General features: G+C 34.0%; 2 protein-coding genes across 3 annotated transcripts; both read left to right on the top strand.

Moving 5' to 3' along the window:
- The first annotated feature begins 482 nt into the window (after positions 1 to 482).
- LOC105641425 (basic salivary proline-rich-like protein (DUF1421)) lies at positions 483 to 4,782 on the top strand. 2 transcript variants are annotated; one of them, XM_012225970.3, is made up of 3 exons: positions 483 to 957; positions 2,004 to 2,282; positions 3,387 to 4,782. In XM_012225970.3, the coding sequence occupies exons 1-3, from the start codon at positions 628 to 630 to the stop codon at positions 4,515 to 4,517; spliced, it is 1,740 nt and encodes a 579-aa protein (XP_012081360.1). In that variant the 5' UTR covers positions 483 to 627; the 3' UTR covers positions 4,518 to 4,782. The 2 variants fall into 2 exon arrangements, with proteins under 2 accessions (XP_012081360.1, XP_012081352.1); XM_012225962.4 differs by having other exon boundaries at positions 484 to 1,008.
- Positions 4,783 to 8,186: 3,404 nt separating this feature from the next.
- LOC105641440 (zinc finger (CCCH-type) family protein / RNA recognition motif (RRM)-containing protein) lies at positions 8,187 to 16,801 on the top strand. Its single transcript, XM_012225983.4, has 5 exons — positions 8,187 to 8,515; positions 11,416 to 12,368; positions 13,344 to 14,555; positions 14,950 to 15,291; positions 15,937 to 16,801. The coding sequence occupies exons 2-5, from the start codon at positions 11,583 to 11,585 to the stop codon at positions 16,471 to 16,473; spliced, it is 2,877 nt and encodes a 958-aa protein (XP_012081373.1). The 5' UTR covers positions 8,187 to 8,515; positions 11,416 to 11,582; the 3' UTR covers positions 16,474 to 16,801.
- The last annotated feature ends 1,742 nt before the right edge of the window (positions 16,802 to 18,543 follow it).

Consider the following 18,543-nt stretch of genomic DNA (forward strand, 5'->3'; position numbering starts at 1 on the left):
ATTTAATACTTCTGAAAATAAAAAGTTACTTCCTTTCAAAACGACTTAATTTTTCTTTGATAAGAAAAATAATTTATATTGATTGATTTTCCTAAACACTTCAAATATTAGAAAATCTAAAAAAATACCTTTTAGATACTTATTTTTTCAGAAATTAATGGATTCTTAGTTTTTAAATTAATTTTTTCACTAAAAAAATTTGGAGAAAAAAGTTATTTTAATAAATAATTTCTTAAAATACATTTGACCAATTAAGTGAGTAAATAAAGTAATTTCCTACGCAAGCCCATTATAGTTGGGCTTTGATACTCAATTTCTAGTAACATAAATAGCCCAGTCCATATAACAAAAACCCAACTACAACAATAATATAGTAATTAGCATTTAGCACTCAACTCACTATTGGGCCCACTTTAATTATATTAATAAACAAATAATTAAACTCGAACCAGAGTCTAAACCAGATAGTTAGCCTTTAATCCTTATTTTCGTCGAGAAAAAATAACTACACCAAATTAAGGAACTAGAAAGTTGAAAACATTAACCTTGTCAGTTGTCCCATCTCAAAACCTAACCTTTTAGCCCAATTTCAAATCCCTAATAATAAACAATTCCCATTTTTATCAAATGAATACGTCGCAGTTTATGGACAAGCAGATAATGGATTTGACTTCATCATCATCAACGACACAGCAATCGCAAGTTTCATTGTCGTCGTCGTCGCCGCCGAAGCAAAGCAGTAAAGATTTTATTGATCTTATGAATCCTCCGCAGGACGACGACCACCATCACCAGAGTCTTTACAATACCGATAGTATAATTGGCGGTGCCGATAACGGGATAAGAAAGGAGGAGATCCTTCCTAATTACGATTTCCAGCCGATTCGTCCTATTGCTTCGAGTCTTGATTCTTCTACTATTGCTGGCATCAGTGGAGGTGCTGCCGCTTCTTCTAGGGTTTGGAATTCTGCCGATTCTAAATCTAATTCCACTTCCTTTCCTGTTAGAGTAAGGGTTTTGGGGATTCATGATCCGTTTGTATTTTGATCAATTTTTTAGTTGCTGCTTTTTGTATATTTTAGGGTTATTATTATCTGGTAGAGTTTTAACAATGTGGTTCTTTGTTCAGATTCCTTGAGTTATAACTTAGAATCGCAGTTAGTAATGATGATTAGGGCTTTTTATTTTACATTAGATTGTTTTCATATTTTGGAGTTTTTAACTAAGTACTCAGGCAGAAAACAGCAAAAGGAACTTTTATAGCTGAAGATAGAAGAACCTGTTTGGTTTCAATTTGATGAGTTGATAAAATACTAGCTTTCCTTGGTCTGCTTATCTTATTGAACATCTCATGCCAAAAAAAAAAAAAAAGGAAAATTAAGTTAAGAGTTGCTATTCTGCTGTAAAGTGCTATTCTGCTGTAAAGTTATCAGAATTGTAATGGTAACGGCATAGCTGGAACCAATGGAAATTAGGTTTTATTTGTTTCCAAATGAAACAAGTAATTATTTGTTAGAGAATAATCTGAACTACATAGGAGAAGAGGATACCTAAACCAAAAATAATAATTTATGCAGTTACTTTCACAATTTTGTACTTTATTTCTTCCATTAAATGGCATAAGTTATGTTGCTTTATGATATGAATGGCGGAATGCCCTTAGATGATCTGGGTTTATCTTTGCTACATCTTTCCGTCTGGGCTCAAATTATTTTTTTTTTCAAAGTAACATCTAAAGGTTAATTTATCTTATTGCTAGATCTTTTCCATGTCTCTAGTCGTTTTTTCCTGTGTATGATGTGGTTCTCTAAATTTTTTTAAGATTGAAGGGGAATCTTTCTTTGCCATTTCTTGGATTAATCATCTTTTTTCTTTCTTTTGTGAAAAGATAAAATTGGATTGATGAGATTTCTCTGTGAGTAGTGCTGTATGTATGCCTGATTTTTTTTGAAAAAAAATATACCTCAATAAGAATTCTCATGATTCTATAATTGCTGATACAGAATTATGGTTCTTTGGACTCTATTGAACCTGCAAAGGTGGTTGTTGAGAAGGATCAGAATGCTTTGGGTGCAGCAATAGTGATGGAGATTGATAAAACTATGAAGAAACATGCTGATAGTTTGCTGCATATCATGGAAGGTGTTAGTGCACGGCTGACACAGCTGGAGAGCAGAACCCGCAACCTTGAGAATTCTGTGGATGACTTGAAGTTGTCGGTTGGAAACAATAATGGAAGCACGGATGGGAAGATGAGACAACTGGAGAACATTTTGAGAGAGGTACTTGCTTAATTACCCTTGAGCTTGACATTCAGGCAGGCTTTGCACCTAGGACCTTAGGTTGAACTAGTTGCATTTGGTGAATAATAGATGTTGGTCACACTTTAAACGAACTTAGGACATAGAAGAGCGTAATTGATGACCAAATCTTCTCCTCCTATGATGTGGTTTTTCCTGTAATGGCATATCGCAGTTTGTTTCTCTTTTGACTCTCCGTTCTGCATACCAAGATATGTAGTTGTTATTTCAAACTAAAAGCTTTTTTATCTTTTTCATTTCAAGCAAATATGAACTAAAATTTTAGAGGCATCAACATTGCACAATCTATATTGTTATATTTAGCGTGTCTAATAATCTCTTTATGTTCTTACTTGTGTTATTGTGGTCACACTTGGTCCCACAGTTTTATTATTCTTTGGATGACAGAAACTAATTGGATCTTTGTTCCTTTTCATTAATTAGAATGTGATATACAAATTGTTGTCGCCCAAATTTATTATAGTTGAGCACATCATTGGAATACTATCAAAATATTCTCAAGTAAGATATCTTAAGTTTTGAGCTAGAATTATCAAGTGAATTACTTAATAAATCGAGGACTTTGTGCTTCATCTTACCAGTTCCAATTTCACTGAACCAATTTTTTTTCCCTTTTTCACAGCCTTCATTAGTTACCAGAAATTGAATCCTCCTGGAATATGATGTTCATGTAATAATATGCCTTTGCTGCTATACTTGGTGAATTTTTTAAATATGATGTGGAAACATTTTCTTTCTTGTGGAATTATTTTAGTTATGCTACTAATCAATAAAATAGAAAAACTTTCCTAATAATAGTGAGCTGCTCGTTTGGAAACATTAGGGCCGGCAAGGTGAACCTAGGAGGTGATTCAAGTAGTGTCATCTAAATGTATGCTTCTTGCTGATAAATTTCTTTCTTTTACTGATATAATGTTAATATGGTCATATTGGCATGAAACCAAGTTCTCCAAACTAGACCTTCACTTCTGTGCGCTACTTCTTTTTATGTGGATGCTAGCTTGTGTTTGTACCATTTCTTGTTGATCACTATATTGTTTTGTCTTTTTCATCAATAATATGCAGGTGCACTCAGGAGTGCAAGTTTTAAAGGAGAAGCAGGAAGTAGTTGAGGCTGAGCTGCAACTTGCTAAGTTGCAAGTGTCCAAAGCAGATCAGCAACAATCAGAAACCCAACACTCTGGGCACATGGGCACTATTGTGCATCAAGCAGCATCTGCCCCTCCACAATCTCACCAACAGCTGCAGCAAGCTGCATGTGCCCCTCCACAGTCTCATCAACAGCTTCCTCCTGTCTCTTTTCCACAATCTATTCCTCCAGTTTCTGTCCCACTTCCTGCTGTCCCTCCCCCCACTCTTCCTCTACAGAATTTACCACCTCAAGCTCCACTTCCAAATCAATTTCCACAAAGTCAAATCCCATCTGTCCCTCATAGGGAGCCTTACTATTCTGCATCTGGTCAAACTCAAGAACCCCCAAATCCACAATACCAGGTGCCTCCATCACAGCAGCCACAACCTTCTTCTGCAGCACCACCACCACATCAACCTTATCAGCTTGTACCTCAACCACATTATTCTCTGCCACCTCAATTGCCTCAACCTCAGCCTTCAGCAGCTCACCATCCTGAAGAGGCACCTTACGTTCCCCCTCAGAGTTACCCACCAAGCTTACGCCAACCATCCTCTCAGTCACCCAGTGGGGCTCCTACTTCCCAACCATTTTATGTGGCTCCTTCACCCCACATGTTTGAACCACCATCTAATCGGCCAAGCTCAGGGTTCCCTGCTGCATATGGCCCACCTTCTGGGCCTACTGAACCATATCCTTATGGTGGATCATCATCTCAGTATGGTGGCAACACTACAATGAAACCACAACAGCTCTCTTCTTCCTCTATGTCGCAGAGTGGTGGAAGTGGGTACCCTCAGCTTCCCACTGCTCGGGTATTACCACACGCATTACCTACTGCTTCTGGGGTTGGCAGTGGCTCTGGTTCTTCTGGAACTGGAAACAGGGTTCCCATTGACGATGTGGTCGACAAGGTAACTAACATGGGATTTCCAAGAGAACATGTTCGAGCAACCGTTAGAAAGCTGACAGAGAATGGCCAGCAAGTGGACCTGAACATAGTGTTGGATAAACTGATGAATGATGGAGAAGTTCAACCCCAGAGAGGTTGGTTTGGCCGGTAACATGTTCGTTTACTAATATTGATGTATAGAATTACCCATGTTTCCAGATTGACTTTGCCAAGAGAGACAGTTCGCATGAAGAGGAAAGGTTATTGTCCGCTGGATGCTTCTTCCTTCCTCGCATAATTTTTCAGTTTTATGTGGTTGTTTTGAAATCTCATTCATACTTGTATTATCTAGCTCTGGTTTTATTATTGCCTGCCTTAATTCGGGTTGTGTATACAAATAATTTGAAGAAGCTTATCAAATATTCTATTTGTTCTTATTTTGGTGGTTTTAGTTCAGTATTTTGATCTAGTAGGCTGATTGATTGAGAACTCTCTCTCTTCAATGGCAAAGGATAAGACTTTGAGTTCAGACTTAACATCCTTCAAATTTTCTGCTTGTGCTTCAAATTGATCATTAGTGAATGTTGCAATGTTTTGTTGTGTGTGGGTTTTGATTGAGTTGGGGGTTATCACCTCGAACTTGGTAAATGTCTACTAGATAATTATTACCCGTAGTGTGTCTCGGAGTGGAAAAAGCTAGAAGAAGTGATTTGACAGAATAGAAACCATGTTAATGAGTTTGTAACCTTTATTTTCAATGTAGGTTATAATGGGTCTTGGAGAACTTATACATATCCCCTCGTCTTGGAACTGAACTGTAGGTTCCAGAGTGGTTGGAACGAGATTAAAATGGGAGATTTGATGTTATTTTCTCAAAATATTTTGAGATTTCTTTGAAAAAACAATTTATTTCTATTGGTTGATTGCATTACAAAATATTATTTGGAAAATATCAAAAAATTTTAATTTATATGACCATAGAAGTAGTAAAAATTTTACAAATTTTATATTTTAAAAATTTATTGTTAAATAACGATAAAATAAATGAAAAAAAAATGATTGACTTGGGGACGTCATGGGCGAGTGGTGGTGGTGACCAATAGTGGTTAGTGAACAGTGATGCTGGTTATAACATTTCCTTTAAAAATGGTTTTTTTTAAGAGAAAAATATTTTTTATTAATTGATTTATTAATTACTCCAAACATCAGAAAATAAAAAAAAATGCTTTTTAAATAAATTATTTTATAAAAACAAATGAACTCTTAATTTTCAAATTAAAATATGTCAAAACCGATAATAAAATTGAACAAAGCAATATTAATTCTCAACTCTGATTACATATTTGGGAAGTGGATACATATATTGAGATTTTTGATTTTGATTGATTTAAAAATTTTATATGTTTATCTTGAGTATTATCAAAAAAAAAAAAAATTATTAACTCTTTAAACATTTTAAAGATTATATATATTAAAAACAAGAAAAAAATTAAAACCCAAAAATATATTCATTTTTCAATTTTTTATATATTTTAACACATTTGATAGTGCATGGATATGAAAAGGAAACAATAGACTAGAGAGTAGAGAGAATGAAGAGAGGAGGCAGGATGAAAAAATGATGCTTAGACTTGGGTTTAGGAATTTATTTTCTACTATTTGTTTCAAATGACAAAGTCTTCAATTTCATTTAATTCAATTTTGACTCCAAAACTGTAAATCGATGTAAGGGCTCAATTTTTTAATTGTTCAAACCAAACCAGTATGAAAATTTAAAGACCATAATTTTTTATCGGTTTGGTTCAGATTAGAGAGTTTAAGTTGATATATGAACTTATATGGAGAAAAAAAAATAATAATTAAAAGTCGCCGTTTGAATCATAAATTTAAGTCAATTTTAAATACCATTGGATCAGAACTCTTAAATAAACTTCCAATTTTAATGTTTGCGTATTGCTTAAATTTCATTTTGTATTGTTTTTCTCTTTTCATAATTAGAAGAGAGAATTTTAATCTCACTTATCAATATTTACAACTTGGTTTAGCTCAGCCAGTTGAACCGGCAAAACCAGAAACTGTATCGGTTCAAATTTAGTACCAAACACTACAAGACATTCAAGTTTGTTGAATTGCTTAAACAAATTCTTTCATATTTTGTAAAAGTTACATTTTCTTTCAACGGATGTTTCATTTTTTATTCAATATTTTCAATAAAAATTTTAAAAGTAAAATATAAATGGATTCTTAAAATATGTTCAAATTAATACTTGCATCCTTCTACATTTGATAAATAACTATAATGTCATTAACTTACATTTTATCTCAATATCGAATTATTCTGTCTGAAAAATGAGTTTATACTTAAAAATTTTTTGTTTGATAATATAAAGTGTTACATCATAATTTTATATTTTACATATATTTTAGTGAGTTTTATTTCCTATTTTATATCAGACATAAATCTTATAATGTATTCATTAATAAGTAATAATATATTACATTTTTTGTAGAATAAGTTATTTGTAGGAAATAATTATAACCAGCTAAATTAGAGATTTATTAATATTATATTCTTACCATATTTAATATATACCTTATTTAGTATATATAAAAATATAATTTCTTAGTTTATTTAATATAATTTATATTTACATTGAAAATTAATATACCAATCGAAATTAAATTACCTTTATTTTTTTCTAACAAATAAAATTAAAATCCTTAAAAATATTATATTCTATCATATACCTTCTGCAGTATATAATATAATTTTTTATTTGTTCAATAGAATTTATATCTAAATAAAAAATAATATGATTAGTAAAAATTAAATTAATTTAATTTTTTTAACCAATTAAATTAAAGTATTTAATGATATTTTTGTAGATCTGTAACACAGTAGGAACATTTTTGGCAATTTCAATATTCTCCAATTCATTCTCATTTTTGTACATAATTATAGACTATAAATATTACAGATTATAGATTACATATAGATAAATAGATTATAGATTATGAATTATAGATTATATATTTATTTTATTAGTTTGGTAGGTGTTCAAACTCAAGCTTGATTATTTTTTAATGAGCTAAGCTCGAGTTTGAGCTTATTAAAACTCATCTAAGCTCATTTACAATCCTATCTAAAACCATAAAAATAGTTTAAAACCAACAAAAATAATTTTATTTGATTTTTATAAACTACTCAACTAGATTATATTTTTATTTGATTTGCTCCAATTTGTTTGATTTTAAACTGAATTATCAAATTTACACACCCCTATTTTTTTTTTTTTTGTAAACCACTAATGTCTGAACTCTATTACTATTAACCAATCCAACTCAGGGCTTAGTCCTAGTTAATACTATCCGATACCTCCATGCAAATTTGTTTAGCGGGGTTACACACCTCTAATTTAACACATACTCCTCTTCTTATTTTTATAAAATTTAGATTTGGGCCGACTCTATTAATGCTATTAACCATAAAATATAATAAAGACTTGACCCTAAATTATTAATGGATGAAATTTTCATATTTTATCTATTGGAATTAATAAATTTATAAATGAGAAACAATATATCATTCCCCCTTTCCCAATTTAAAATTCTTAAATAAACTTTTAGCTTACTGTTGTATTATTCATGTCTAATAAAAGATGATATTCCATTTTAATCCCCCGCCAAAAAAAAATCTACAAAAAACAAACAATATATGCAATGATAATTAATTCTTTCCAAAATTTAATTTAGAAAAAATGATGGGGTCGAAACATAAATTCAACGTTCTCGTTTTCGTCCTCGTATCAATTTATGTATTCCTTTTAGGTACACACCATCGTCTCTTTCTCTCTCTCTCACAAAAAATCCTGTTTTGTTCTATCTCACGGCACAGCTTCAAACGACGAAACGAAAATTAGGAAAAAGAAAAAAATAAAAAAACATCACACTCGCAAAAACCCTTTTCCCTCTCTCAGAAATCTCTCTTCCGCTATTGCCAATCCCGCCTTCGGTTATCCCTTATTTACGATCCTGCCCTTCCTCTCTGCAACTGTCTCTTCCCGAAATGCCCTTCCGTGGTCGACTTGTTACCCTTATCTCCATTGCTCGACCAACAGGAATCAACTTGTAATCTAATTGTACACTGTGAAGGCCTTTCTTCGAATTTCTGTAAGATATGTTTCTCTCACTGTTCGTCTCTCTTTTTTTTTTTTTTAAATTTTTGTGTGAGCACGTATTATTATTATTTTTTTAAATTTAATTCGTTTAATTATGATCAGTTTATTGCTATTGCTTGACATTCTGTTGTTATAATATGAAGAATTTTGCAGGTTTTAGATGCTTCTGTTGGTAGTATGTAGATGTATGCGTACATACACCATTTTGTTGATTTTGATTTGTATTAGGGTTTTACTTGCTTAGACTTAGATTAGTTGTTAGCTATTGTTCTTATCTTTATTTTTATTAGAGTTGAATTCTTTGATATTCTATTTCAGTTTTTGATTTATATACATTGTACTCGAGTAGGTTCTAGCTGATGAAATCCAGTTATCAAATAGTTGTGCAAGAGGTAGAGATTGAATTGATTTCATTATGTAATAATTTTTTTGTGTGGTTTCAAGTATGAAATTTGTTGGTTGGTGTTAATCACTTCTAAAAGTGTTTTACAAGGTTATTTAGGTATTTGCTTTTAATGGTGAATGGAAGATTTCTTTTTCCATTGTTAAACCAATATTTATCAATTCGTAGTAAATGCTACATGATTCTGCAAATGACTTGCCCCTAATCTTCTTGATTTGAATTACTTTTGGCTGTTAGCAAATTTTTTACATCAAACTTATTCCTCATAGTCATAGGCTTGTTGAATGCTTGTTAGAGTTTGTGGTGAGGTTATAAATTGGAAGCTTACCCTTCAAAGTAGTTCCCATATAATAAATGGTCACCCTTATTATCACATATCTTAAGTATTTATATATTGTACAACTCAACTTTGCGGAAAGATTTTAAGGGTTTAAGTAATGAGGTAGGATATGGTATATTGTTGTGTTACTGCTTATATTGGTATTTGCTCTGAGTCAAAACTTATTTGTTCATTAGGTGTGTTAGTTGCAATGGAGCTGGAGTGCTTCATGTTGTCACCTTACTTTTGAAATTTTGAGATTGTTCTGGTTATCAAGCTTTTTGAAGATAGCTTGTTTTGTTGTAAATTCTAGCTGTTTTTACTGCTCTGCTTTCACTTGTCGTAGGACAAAAAAACAAAATGTTTTCCATAGTATATTTTTGTATTAGATATACAGTACTTTGTTAGAGGCAAACTTAAAATTAAAATGGTTGTATGGGGATACTCTATATGATAAAGGATTATGCTGATGATATGAGTGGAGGAAGTTAGCCACTTTCACTGCTTGAAGATATACATTTGCATTGTGAGACACATTACTGCATTACATTTGCAGACTGAAACTTTTTGTCTTTTGCGGTTGCAATTAAATCACTTTGAGTTGCCATTTTGCTTCTTTCTCAATTTCAGCATTACTTCTTCATTTGTTATATTAAATTTTTTAAAATTAGTGTAATTTGTTTTTTGTTTCAAATAAATTTTAACAGACCGTGCAATATTAAATCAAATACAAATCAATTTATTCGCAAAATGTCCTCCTTTCTATATGATTCCTTAGACATGAAGAATGACCTCCCGTAACTTTTCTCCTAGAAAGTTGTCAGCCATATTTTTGATATTTTGTTTGTTTACTTATTTCCTATGATGCATGGAAACTTCTAGTCATGGGCGTTTCCGTGTTTCGGAAACTTCTAGTCATAATTTTTTTCTTTGGAACATCAAATACTGCTGTCAGTTGTTTGAATCACCAGTTTGGGTATATGGGGTATAGGGCTTGGCAAATAGTAAGAGAAAAGGCTTGTGCTATGGATAATGTATTTGCGCTTGCTTCTATATGCATTGGTTGTTGAACTTGGTGTAACTTAGTCCAGTTTGACATGAGAGAATTTGTAAATTTTAGTATAAGTTTGAAGCTGAACCCATTCAATTTTTTATTATCTTGAGCATGAAGCTGATTTGAAGTAAGCATGCATAAGCGCCAGAGAGTTACTCTCAAGAGTATGACTATTGTAGCTTCTGATTTCAATATGTCGATTCCTTCCATGATATTTGGTATTGTTAACAATTGTTTGTGAAAGCTATTCAGATTTATTGATCTGATGAAAGTTTGGTATTGCTCTCTTCTTTTGATCATTTAGTTGTATAAACTTAATGTAATTTCCTATGTTTCATTTGGTCATAGTTACATAGATATGTGCAATCAATTCCAAGTTCACATAGATGTGGACAAATGCTTCCAAGTTCAATTAATTGGTTAATGGTAGGGTTCAGTGGCATATAATTAAGCTTCAGTTTTGGAGTGGAAATTACTTTGACCAACTACCTTTTGTGTTTTTTTTTTTTTTTTCATAATTGACAAATTGGAATTGATAAATTGGTGTGGACCTCTTTGGAGAAGAAAACTTTCTCAGTATTTTGTGTACATCAGAATTGAAGTATTGTGCACCTTTGGCTTTGTTTAGCTTTATTGCTGTCAGCGGGGAACAGTGATTATTAACTGCCAAATTGCATTGAAAGCAGCTTTTAACACCATATTGAGTGGCACATTCATTGTGAGAACTCTGAGCCCATACTCTTATAGTTGCCCTTTATATGTGGAGTCTCTTGAAACTGGTGTAAGGAAATCTAAGCTCTAATCCATCTGAGGAGTTTAGATGCTTTTGTATTGTGAAGCTGGTGCATCAGCATCTGAAGTACTTTGATTATCTACTTGGCGCATGCTAATGTGGTGTTTCCTAATGTTTCTAAATTGCACATGATGTTGCAAGTTGCAACACTCATTTGGTGGTGACTGAACTTGTCTTTTTATCCTATTGTATGTGATGGTTAGGTTTTTTACAAATTGAAGTTTACCTTTTTCAGCATTTCTTGAATGGCAATTCAAATACCTTTAGCTTGACATAAATGAGTTTTTTACAATCACTATTTATTTTTATTTGTATAAACACAGGCCTGTATATTATAGTTGTTGCTCGCATCAACTGTTTTTCCCACTTCTAGGTGCTTCTCCAACTGCTATAGAGGTTCCAGGAAATCAAAGTGGTTTCATTGTCACATTTAGATCAAGTTTGGAACATTTGACATCACAAGCAACTCTTAGTTTATTTTAACATATAGATGGAGCTCAAGGTTTCATCACTTAAACCAGGAGGTCTTTCTCCTTCTGATTGTGCTAGTGATCCCGAAGAGAAGGAAGTCAGTGATGAAGATGATGATGATCGCAACCATAAGCACCGTAGAAGAGAGACACGTTCTCAATCTTTAGAGAGAGACTCTTTGGAACCAATGTTTACAAGACCATACAGGAAGCGCAACAAACCATTTGAAAATGGGCATCCTTTTAGGGAAAATGAATCTCAAGGTAGCGAAACATGGAAAAACAATAACACTGCTCCTCTGGAGAAAGAGTTCACTGCAAAGTTTGAAAAAAGACGCTCTGGCATGGCATCATTACCCCGAGTGGCTATGGATTTGAATCAAAGAATCAGGCCAAACCAAACATTCTCTGGAGAGCATGGTCCTGGCAGGGGAAGAGGAAGGGACTCTGGTTCTTGGAATCAACGTGATTCCAGATTTAGCTCAGTTGATATTGCTTCCCAAATGGTTCAGCCAGGATCTATTACTTCAAGTATCTTTGGAGGAAGGGGGTTGGCAAATGTTTCAAATTCACAAAATGCATCCTGGAATGCATTTGGATTGATTCCTGGAATAGCTAATTGTGGCCTTGATGCACTCCATCCCATTGGTTTGCAAGGAACACTCAGACCAGCGGTAAATTCTTCATTGAATATGGGCATTCCACGCCAGCGTTGCAGAGACTTTGAGGAGCGTGGATTCTGTCTAAGAGGTGACATGTGTCCAATGGAGCATGGTGTCAATCGTATTGTTGTTGAAGATGTTCAGGTATTTATTTATTTATTTATTTTGTGTTCCATTTCTGGACTTACATTGTCTCTTGTGTTGCATCTTATCTAGACAGAGGACGGAACCATGTACTTATAAGTTCCAGCTTGTCGTCTTGTTTTTTAAATTATATTAGGTTTGTTGTGTTCTTTGTCTGGTCCTTCTTATGCATTATTGTTGAAGTGTGAATCAATCTTGGGTAAATTGCGTGTCACGTTAAACTTCCAGTCTTCCAGAGCCCTGAATATTGATTGCAGGTTTTATCTGGACTGCTATAGTTGAAATATAGAAAAACATGTGTTCTATGAATGTTTTGTGGACTTTGAGATTCCTTTCAAAAACCTGCTAAAAATTTGGTTTTGACAAATGGTTACAAACCTGGTTGTATAATGTTTTCTGAATATCTAATCTACTGTGTAGCTGATGTTTGCATTATTCATAAATCATGTTTATTTAATTTCATGTCCACTTTAACAATTACTTGCCCGGCATTGTATAAAGTGGTCTTCAATTTCCGCGACTTCAATCTTGAATGTCATTCTCAATTGATTTGGAGTAAAGTTATCTCAATTAATTTATACAGATATCTAACTTGAAGGAAAAGCTGTAGGATGGTGGATCCTACACCTTCAGGTCATCAGTATCCTTGTGCACATGACTCATTTTTGTCATGGCCTTCAAACAAGTTGAAGAAACGGAGTAGCTATTTGCTTACTTTCCTTCATGGCTTATAGATTATATCAACTGCTTCCAACATGTCCTCAATGATTCAAAATTGTCAGTGGAATATTCTCATTTCTTATAGAAAATGTGTATGCTTACACGCACAAAGCATGCAGTGATTCTCGGTGGAATTGTCATGCTTAAATTTTCCTGATATTGATAGTGCATTAATATTGCAATTTGAATGTTGGTGCTCTTTCCTTTGGCATGCATTTAATTTGCTACCAATAATTGATTCTTTGCCATTTTCAGAGCCTTTCACAGTTCAATCTCCCTGTTTCACTTCCAAGTGCACCACTGGTACCTGCTGCAGCGGGGACTCTACCATCAGTTGGTGCTCCTTCAACCACATTGATGAATAGCAAAGGACTGCATAACAGAAGTAGCAAGCCTGGAATGGTTGATGATGGTATGGGCTTGAATGGTGCATATTCTGGTTCTGCTGGTGTGGGTGGAGCAGACCTGTATGATCCAGATCAGCCACTGTGGAATAACAATGGTCCTGAAACCTCAAATGCACTCCTAGGACTACATTCATCCAAAATTGATGAAAGTGAAGCCTTCATGAGTGTTGATACTTCTGACCGTCGTCATGTCAGATTGCGTGATGGTGCTGATAATGAAGGTGCAATAAGAAGCACTGGTATACCTGTTGGTTCACAGGGTACAGGTACATCTGTTTGGGGTAGAGTTGGTAGTGTGAAGAATAGATTGGACATGAAAGAGAAAACTGATTTGACTGTGAGCAACTCAGATTATGTGGAGAATGAAACTAATGAAGATCAGGATAAATTAGGCAATGTTCAGGGTACTTCTCGACAAGGAAAGAGGATGATTGCTGAGGAAGCTGGCCCTAAAATTACGGATCCATCAGGCAAGACACAGAGTGATGCCATGCGTAATACAAGGAAATCATCTCAAAAGGCACAGCGTACGCTATTTGTCAGTGGCATCCCACAGAAAAGCAACAGGAGGGATGCTCTTCTTTCTCATTTTCAAAAGTTTGGGGAGGTTATTGATATTTATATTCCATTAAATAGTGAAAGAGCTTTTATTCAGTTTTCAAAAAGGGAAGAGGCAGAAGCTGCTCTAAGGGCACCTGATGCTGTAATGGGCAACCGCTTTATCAAGCTATGGTGGGCTAATCGTGACAGCATAGCTGATGATAGCATAAATAACAACACTAGTGCATCTATAACTCCCCGTGGTGGGCCAGTTTCTTCAGTTGCACCCCAACCTTCTCTTGGTAATAGAGGAAAAGATAATCTTCAGTCTGCCGCTTCTAAGGGTATTATGGTCCCTCCCTCTGATGTATCTTTGCCTCCCACAAATGCTCCCAAGGTTCCACCACCTTTGCAGAAGAAGCTAGAGTTGGAACGATTGCAAGAGGAACTCCGCAAGAAGCGAGCGCTGCTGGACCAGAAGCGGGATGATTTCCGGCGCGAGTTGGACAAACTTGAGAAGGTAATGTGTTTTCATGTTTGGATACTATTCTTTAGGCATATATTTCCTATTGTTATGTTTTTTGGTTTCTCGCAATCATAATCATTGTGCTATTTATTTGTTGAGCCAAAAAATGCCATGGTGTTTGTATTACCATTTGACGTTTTCTCACTATATAGTTATTAGGTTATATATACACACAAACTTTGGGGATTAAACGGTAGTCTTATTTTTCTGTGAGTTCTTTCATAAGAGCACATTTGGGGGACGATATAGAGGAGGAAAGATATAAAGAATATATTACTAGTTTGTAGCCTTTCAGAAACAATGTGGATTTGTAGGATTTTCTTTATATCAACATTAAAAATTTGAGTCATACATTTCTAACAGCTGTTTGTAATTTTTCTCTCTTCAGGCTACAGGAGTCAAGGGTGAGTTGGTGGCTGAGCCGGCTGCTAAGAAACATAGAGTAGGAATAGCGGCTGATGTTGCAAAAGCTACTACAAGGTCTTTTGATCCTGTGGCTGTGCCATTTCCACGTGCTGAGATGATAGTAGATAAGAATAAATCTGTGGAAAATGCCTTATCCAGTCCCAAAACAAATATGTCATTGGCGCAGCAGGAATCTGCAGGCTCAAAGCAGCCTATTCGCCCAGTGGCACCTACAGGGCCTTCCTTCATAATGAATAGATACAAGTTGGATAATCGACCCACGGCATTTAGGATTATCCCTCCCTTACCAACTGGTTTGGCAAATGTAAATCTCTCTCTCTCTCTCTCTCTCTCTCTCTCTCTCTCTCTCTCTCTCACTCTGTGTATGTTTTCCTGCCAGCCCATGAATCAAATATGTGATTTGCTGGATTGGGGGTAATGAGATGCATCCAGGAAGCACTCTGTTTTCTTTTTCAATCAAAGTCATGGTCAATCGTCTAAGCTCAGTGTTTTATCTTGGAGAAACTACAAAAATTGTACTCTGTGATTTTGCCATTTTATCATCCAAACTTTCTTTCTTTTTTTTTTTTTTTTAATGACTGGAGTCTGTGTTTTAAAATGCACTCCAGTTTGCGTCGAAACCTCTTCACACCGTTAGTTTCTTGTGACATGTCACTTTCATCTGCTGCCATGTGGCAAATGTTTTATTGACAGAAGTTGCCAGCTCATCTCCTAAAATAAAAAAGAAGTTCGAGTGATTGGACTCAAAAGTGCTAATACTACAAAATCCCAGACCCCATTTTATTGAAAAAACAAAATAAAAAGGAGAGCTGCAGGTCTGGAGTAATCAAAAGGCCAAACCATGGGTTGCTGTTTTTTCTTTTCCTGTGTTTTTTTGGTGCATTGGAATACTAGTGGTCTAAATTCAGTTTTCTATGCTGTTTACATGTGATGTTTTGTGTTCTTCTAGGTTGATACATTGAAGGAGTACTTCTCATCGTTCGGTGATCTTTCTACTGTTGAACTAGAAGATGTTGAAGCATCTAATGGTGATGGTGATGCGTCAGAGATACCAAAATATTGCTCTGTCCGCTTGACTTTTACAACTCGGCGTTCGGCTGAAAGGGCATTTTTAAATGGTAAATGTTGGCAAGGCAACAATTTGCAGTTTATGTGGGTGGCATCTAGTGCCTCTGGCAGTGACCTTTCTGGCAGAGAAAATGTTCAATCCACCTCTAAGTCACCTGTAGATACTGATATTCAGCCTGCTGGAAAATTAGCGCTCATGGATTCCCTTGAAGCTTCGGTATCTGGAAATTGTGAACCTGAATCTTCAGAAAGAGATGGTAGTGCTGAGGATGCAAAGTTGCATGAAGTTTCCGAGCCCCATCCAATTTTGATGCCTGGTAAGGACTCAACTAAATGCGAGGAAGAGTCGCCAAAACGAGAGCTTAGTCCAACCACAACATCTGGGGAGGATGAGTCGCATAAAGGAGATTCCTGTTAAGGGACTGATTGTGGGATTTTGTACAGTGAGGTAAAATGTTTAAATCTATTCAACCCTAATTACCAGAAGTCCTCCATTAGAAATTTCTGAAATTTGATTTTGCAATAGTGTTTTTTTTCTTTATGTATGGGATGTGTAAAAAAAAAAATGAGAATTTTGTGATTTTGGACTACAGCCTCAGGTAATGGTTGGTTAGTCAAATGGCAAAACATGTTATCTTTCAGCTTAGATGCTTAGGACTAAAGGATTAAAGTTGAAAATTCTGTTGAAAAGCAATTGAATTTATACACTTCTATCAATTGATCCACTAAATTTAATGCCTTTGAAATGCTGCTTTAGTTAAATTGCTTAGATTTCCTATTTTCTTTTTCTGGTTGCGCAGATAAGGCTATTATATAGGGAAAATAATAAATTAGTCTCTTCAAATTTTCACATGAGGTCCCTAAATTATGATTTTATTGACATTTTTGTCCTTCCATTCAAAACAGAGGGATCATAATATTGATAAAAATCATAACAGAATGATCAGATGTTAATGGCAATCAGAAGTGAGAGATTTTATTGTTAGTTTGATTATAATGATCAGATGTTAAGGACGTTATAGTTAGTTTTTGAAAATAAAAATTTTCATTTGTTAATTTGATTATACTTCAAGAACCAATCTATTATTTTTATCAGTAAATTGCTCAAATCAGTGATAAACTTTAATAAATTCACATAAAAAATGTTTCTTCAGAAAAAAAAAATGAATGCTTGAAAAAGTTGACTATTGAAAAACAAAAGAAATACAGTACAACACTCACTCATGCCCCTTACCCCTTGTGTAGCAGGGCCAAATGTAGCATGTTTAATAATTTTTTTCTTTTAAAAAAAAACAAATCTATATGGGTATACATGTATTTCTTATGAATTTTTAAATAAATATATTGTGTTAAAGATTGACTTCTTAATTCTTGATAAGATTGATTATCCATCTCAAGTAATATATCATGTGTTCATGCTAATGTCATGAATTTCAGTTTTGACTTCTTTCTTTTATTATGATATATATGATTGAAGTTTTCATTAATTTGATATAAAGTAGCATTCTTGGCACCTCACTCATCAATCTTTTATGAAAATAAATAAATAAATAAATAAAATGAGATTAGATTAGAAATATTATTGGAAACTAAAACTATTAATTGGATATAAATATTCTAATAAAATGAGGGAGAAGGGATAGAATCCGAGAACTTTTATTTTTCGAACACTTCAACTTTATAGCTAAGCTATTAAGTTAGGCCTCGTTGGCTAACGATATAATTGATGATCGTAAATTCGTAATAGCCACTTTTAGGTGGTTTTTTATTCAAATTATTAAGGAATAAAATTCATAATATGAGAATCATGTGTTAGCTGCACTGAAATGTGCAATTATTCAAATCTCACCTTCCACTTGGTAGAATATGTGGAGATGTATCTACCATTCAAATTACAAACCATCAAAATAAAATACATCAAAAAAATAAAAAAAAAGAATTCTCTTTCAACAAAATTTACATATTTGTCAATTATACAACATCTGTTGGGAAAATCGCTATTTTTCCCGCCCTTCGGATCGGCTTCAAGCAGGAACAAATGAGAATAAAATAATGACTGAGAAATTAAAAAGAACACGATAATTTAATGTGGAAAACTTCCCAAGTGGAGAAAAACCACGGCCTTTGCCAAACGACAATCAAGAAAAATATTCACTATGCGGCAAATTGTTACAACCACAATTACAAAATATTTTTCTACTCGACACCCTCAAAACACCCCAAATATTTTATACTTCAAGGGACTCCAAGAGACTTGCTCTAAATCCCTAATATAAAACACATTCAAGTATTTTTGGTGTGTTTTGGTGTGTATGGAAACCTAAACATTGCTTCCATTTTATAGCCAAATCACTACCTTCACTTTGCTTATCTCCCCGATGTGGGATTAAGCAAAAACTAATTTTTTATATTTTTTTTTTCTTTTGTTTTCAACAACGGCGGCTAACAATCTCCACCTTGAAAATAAAATAAAAAAACACAACATTGT

The sequence above is a fragment of the Jatropha curcas genome, chromosome 11 (genome assembly GCF_041381405.1).
Source record: "Jatropha curcas cultivar XTBG-Jc1 chromosome 11, XTBG_Jcur_1.0, whole genome shotgun sequence".
Classification (NCBI taxonomy): Eukaryota; Viridiplantae; Streptophyta; class Magnoliopsida; order Malpighiales; family Euphorbiaceae; genus Jatropha; species Jatropha curcas.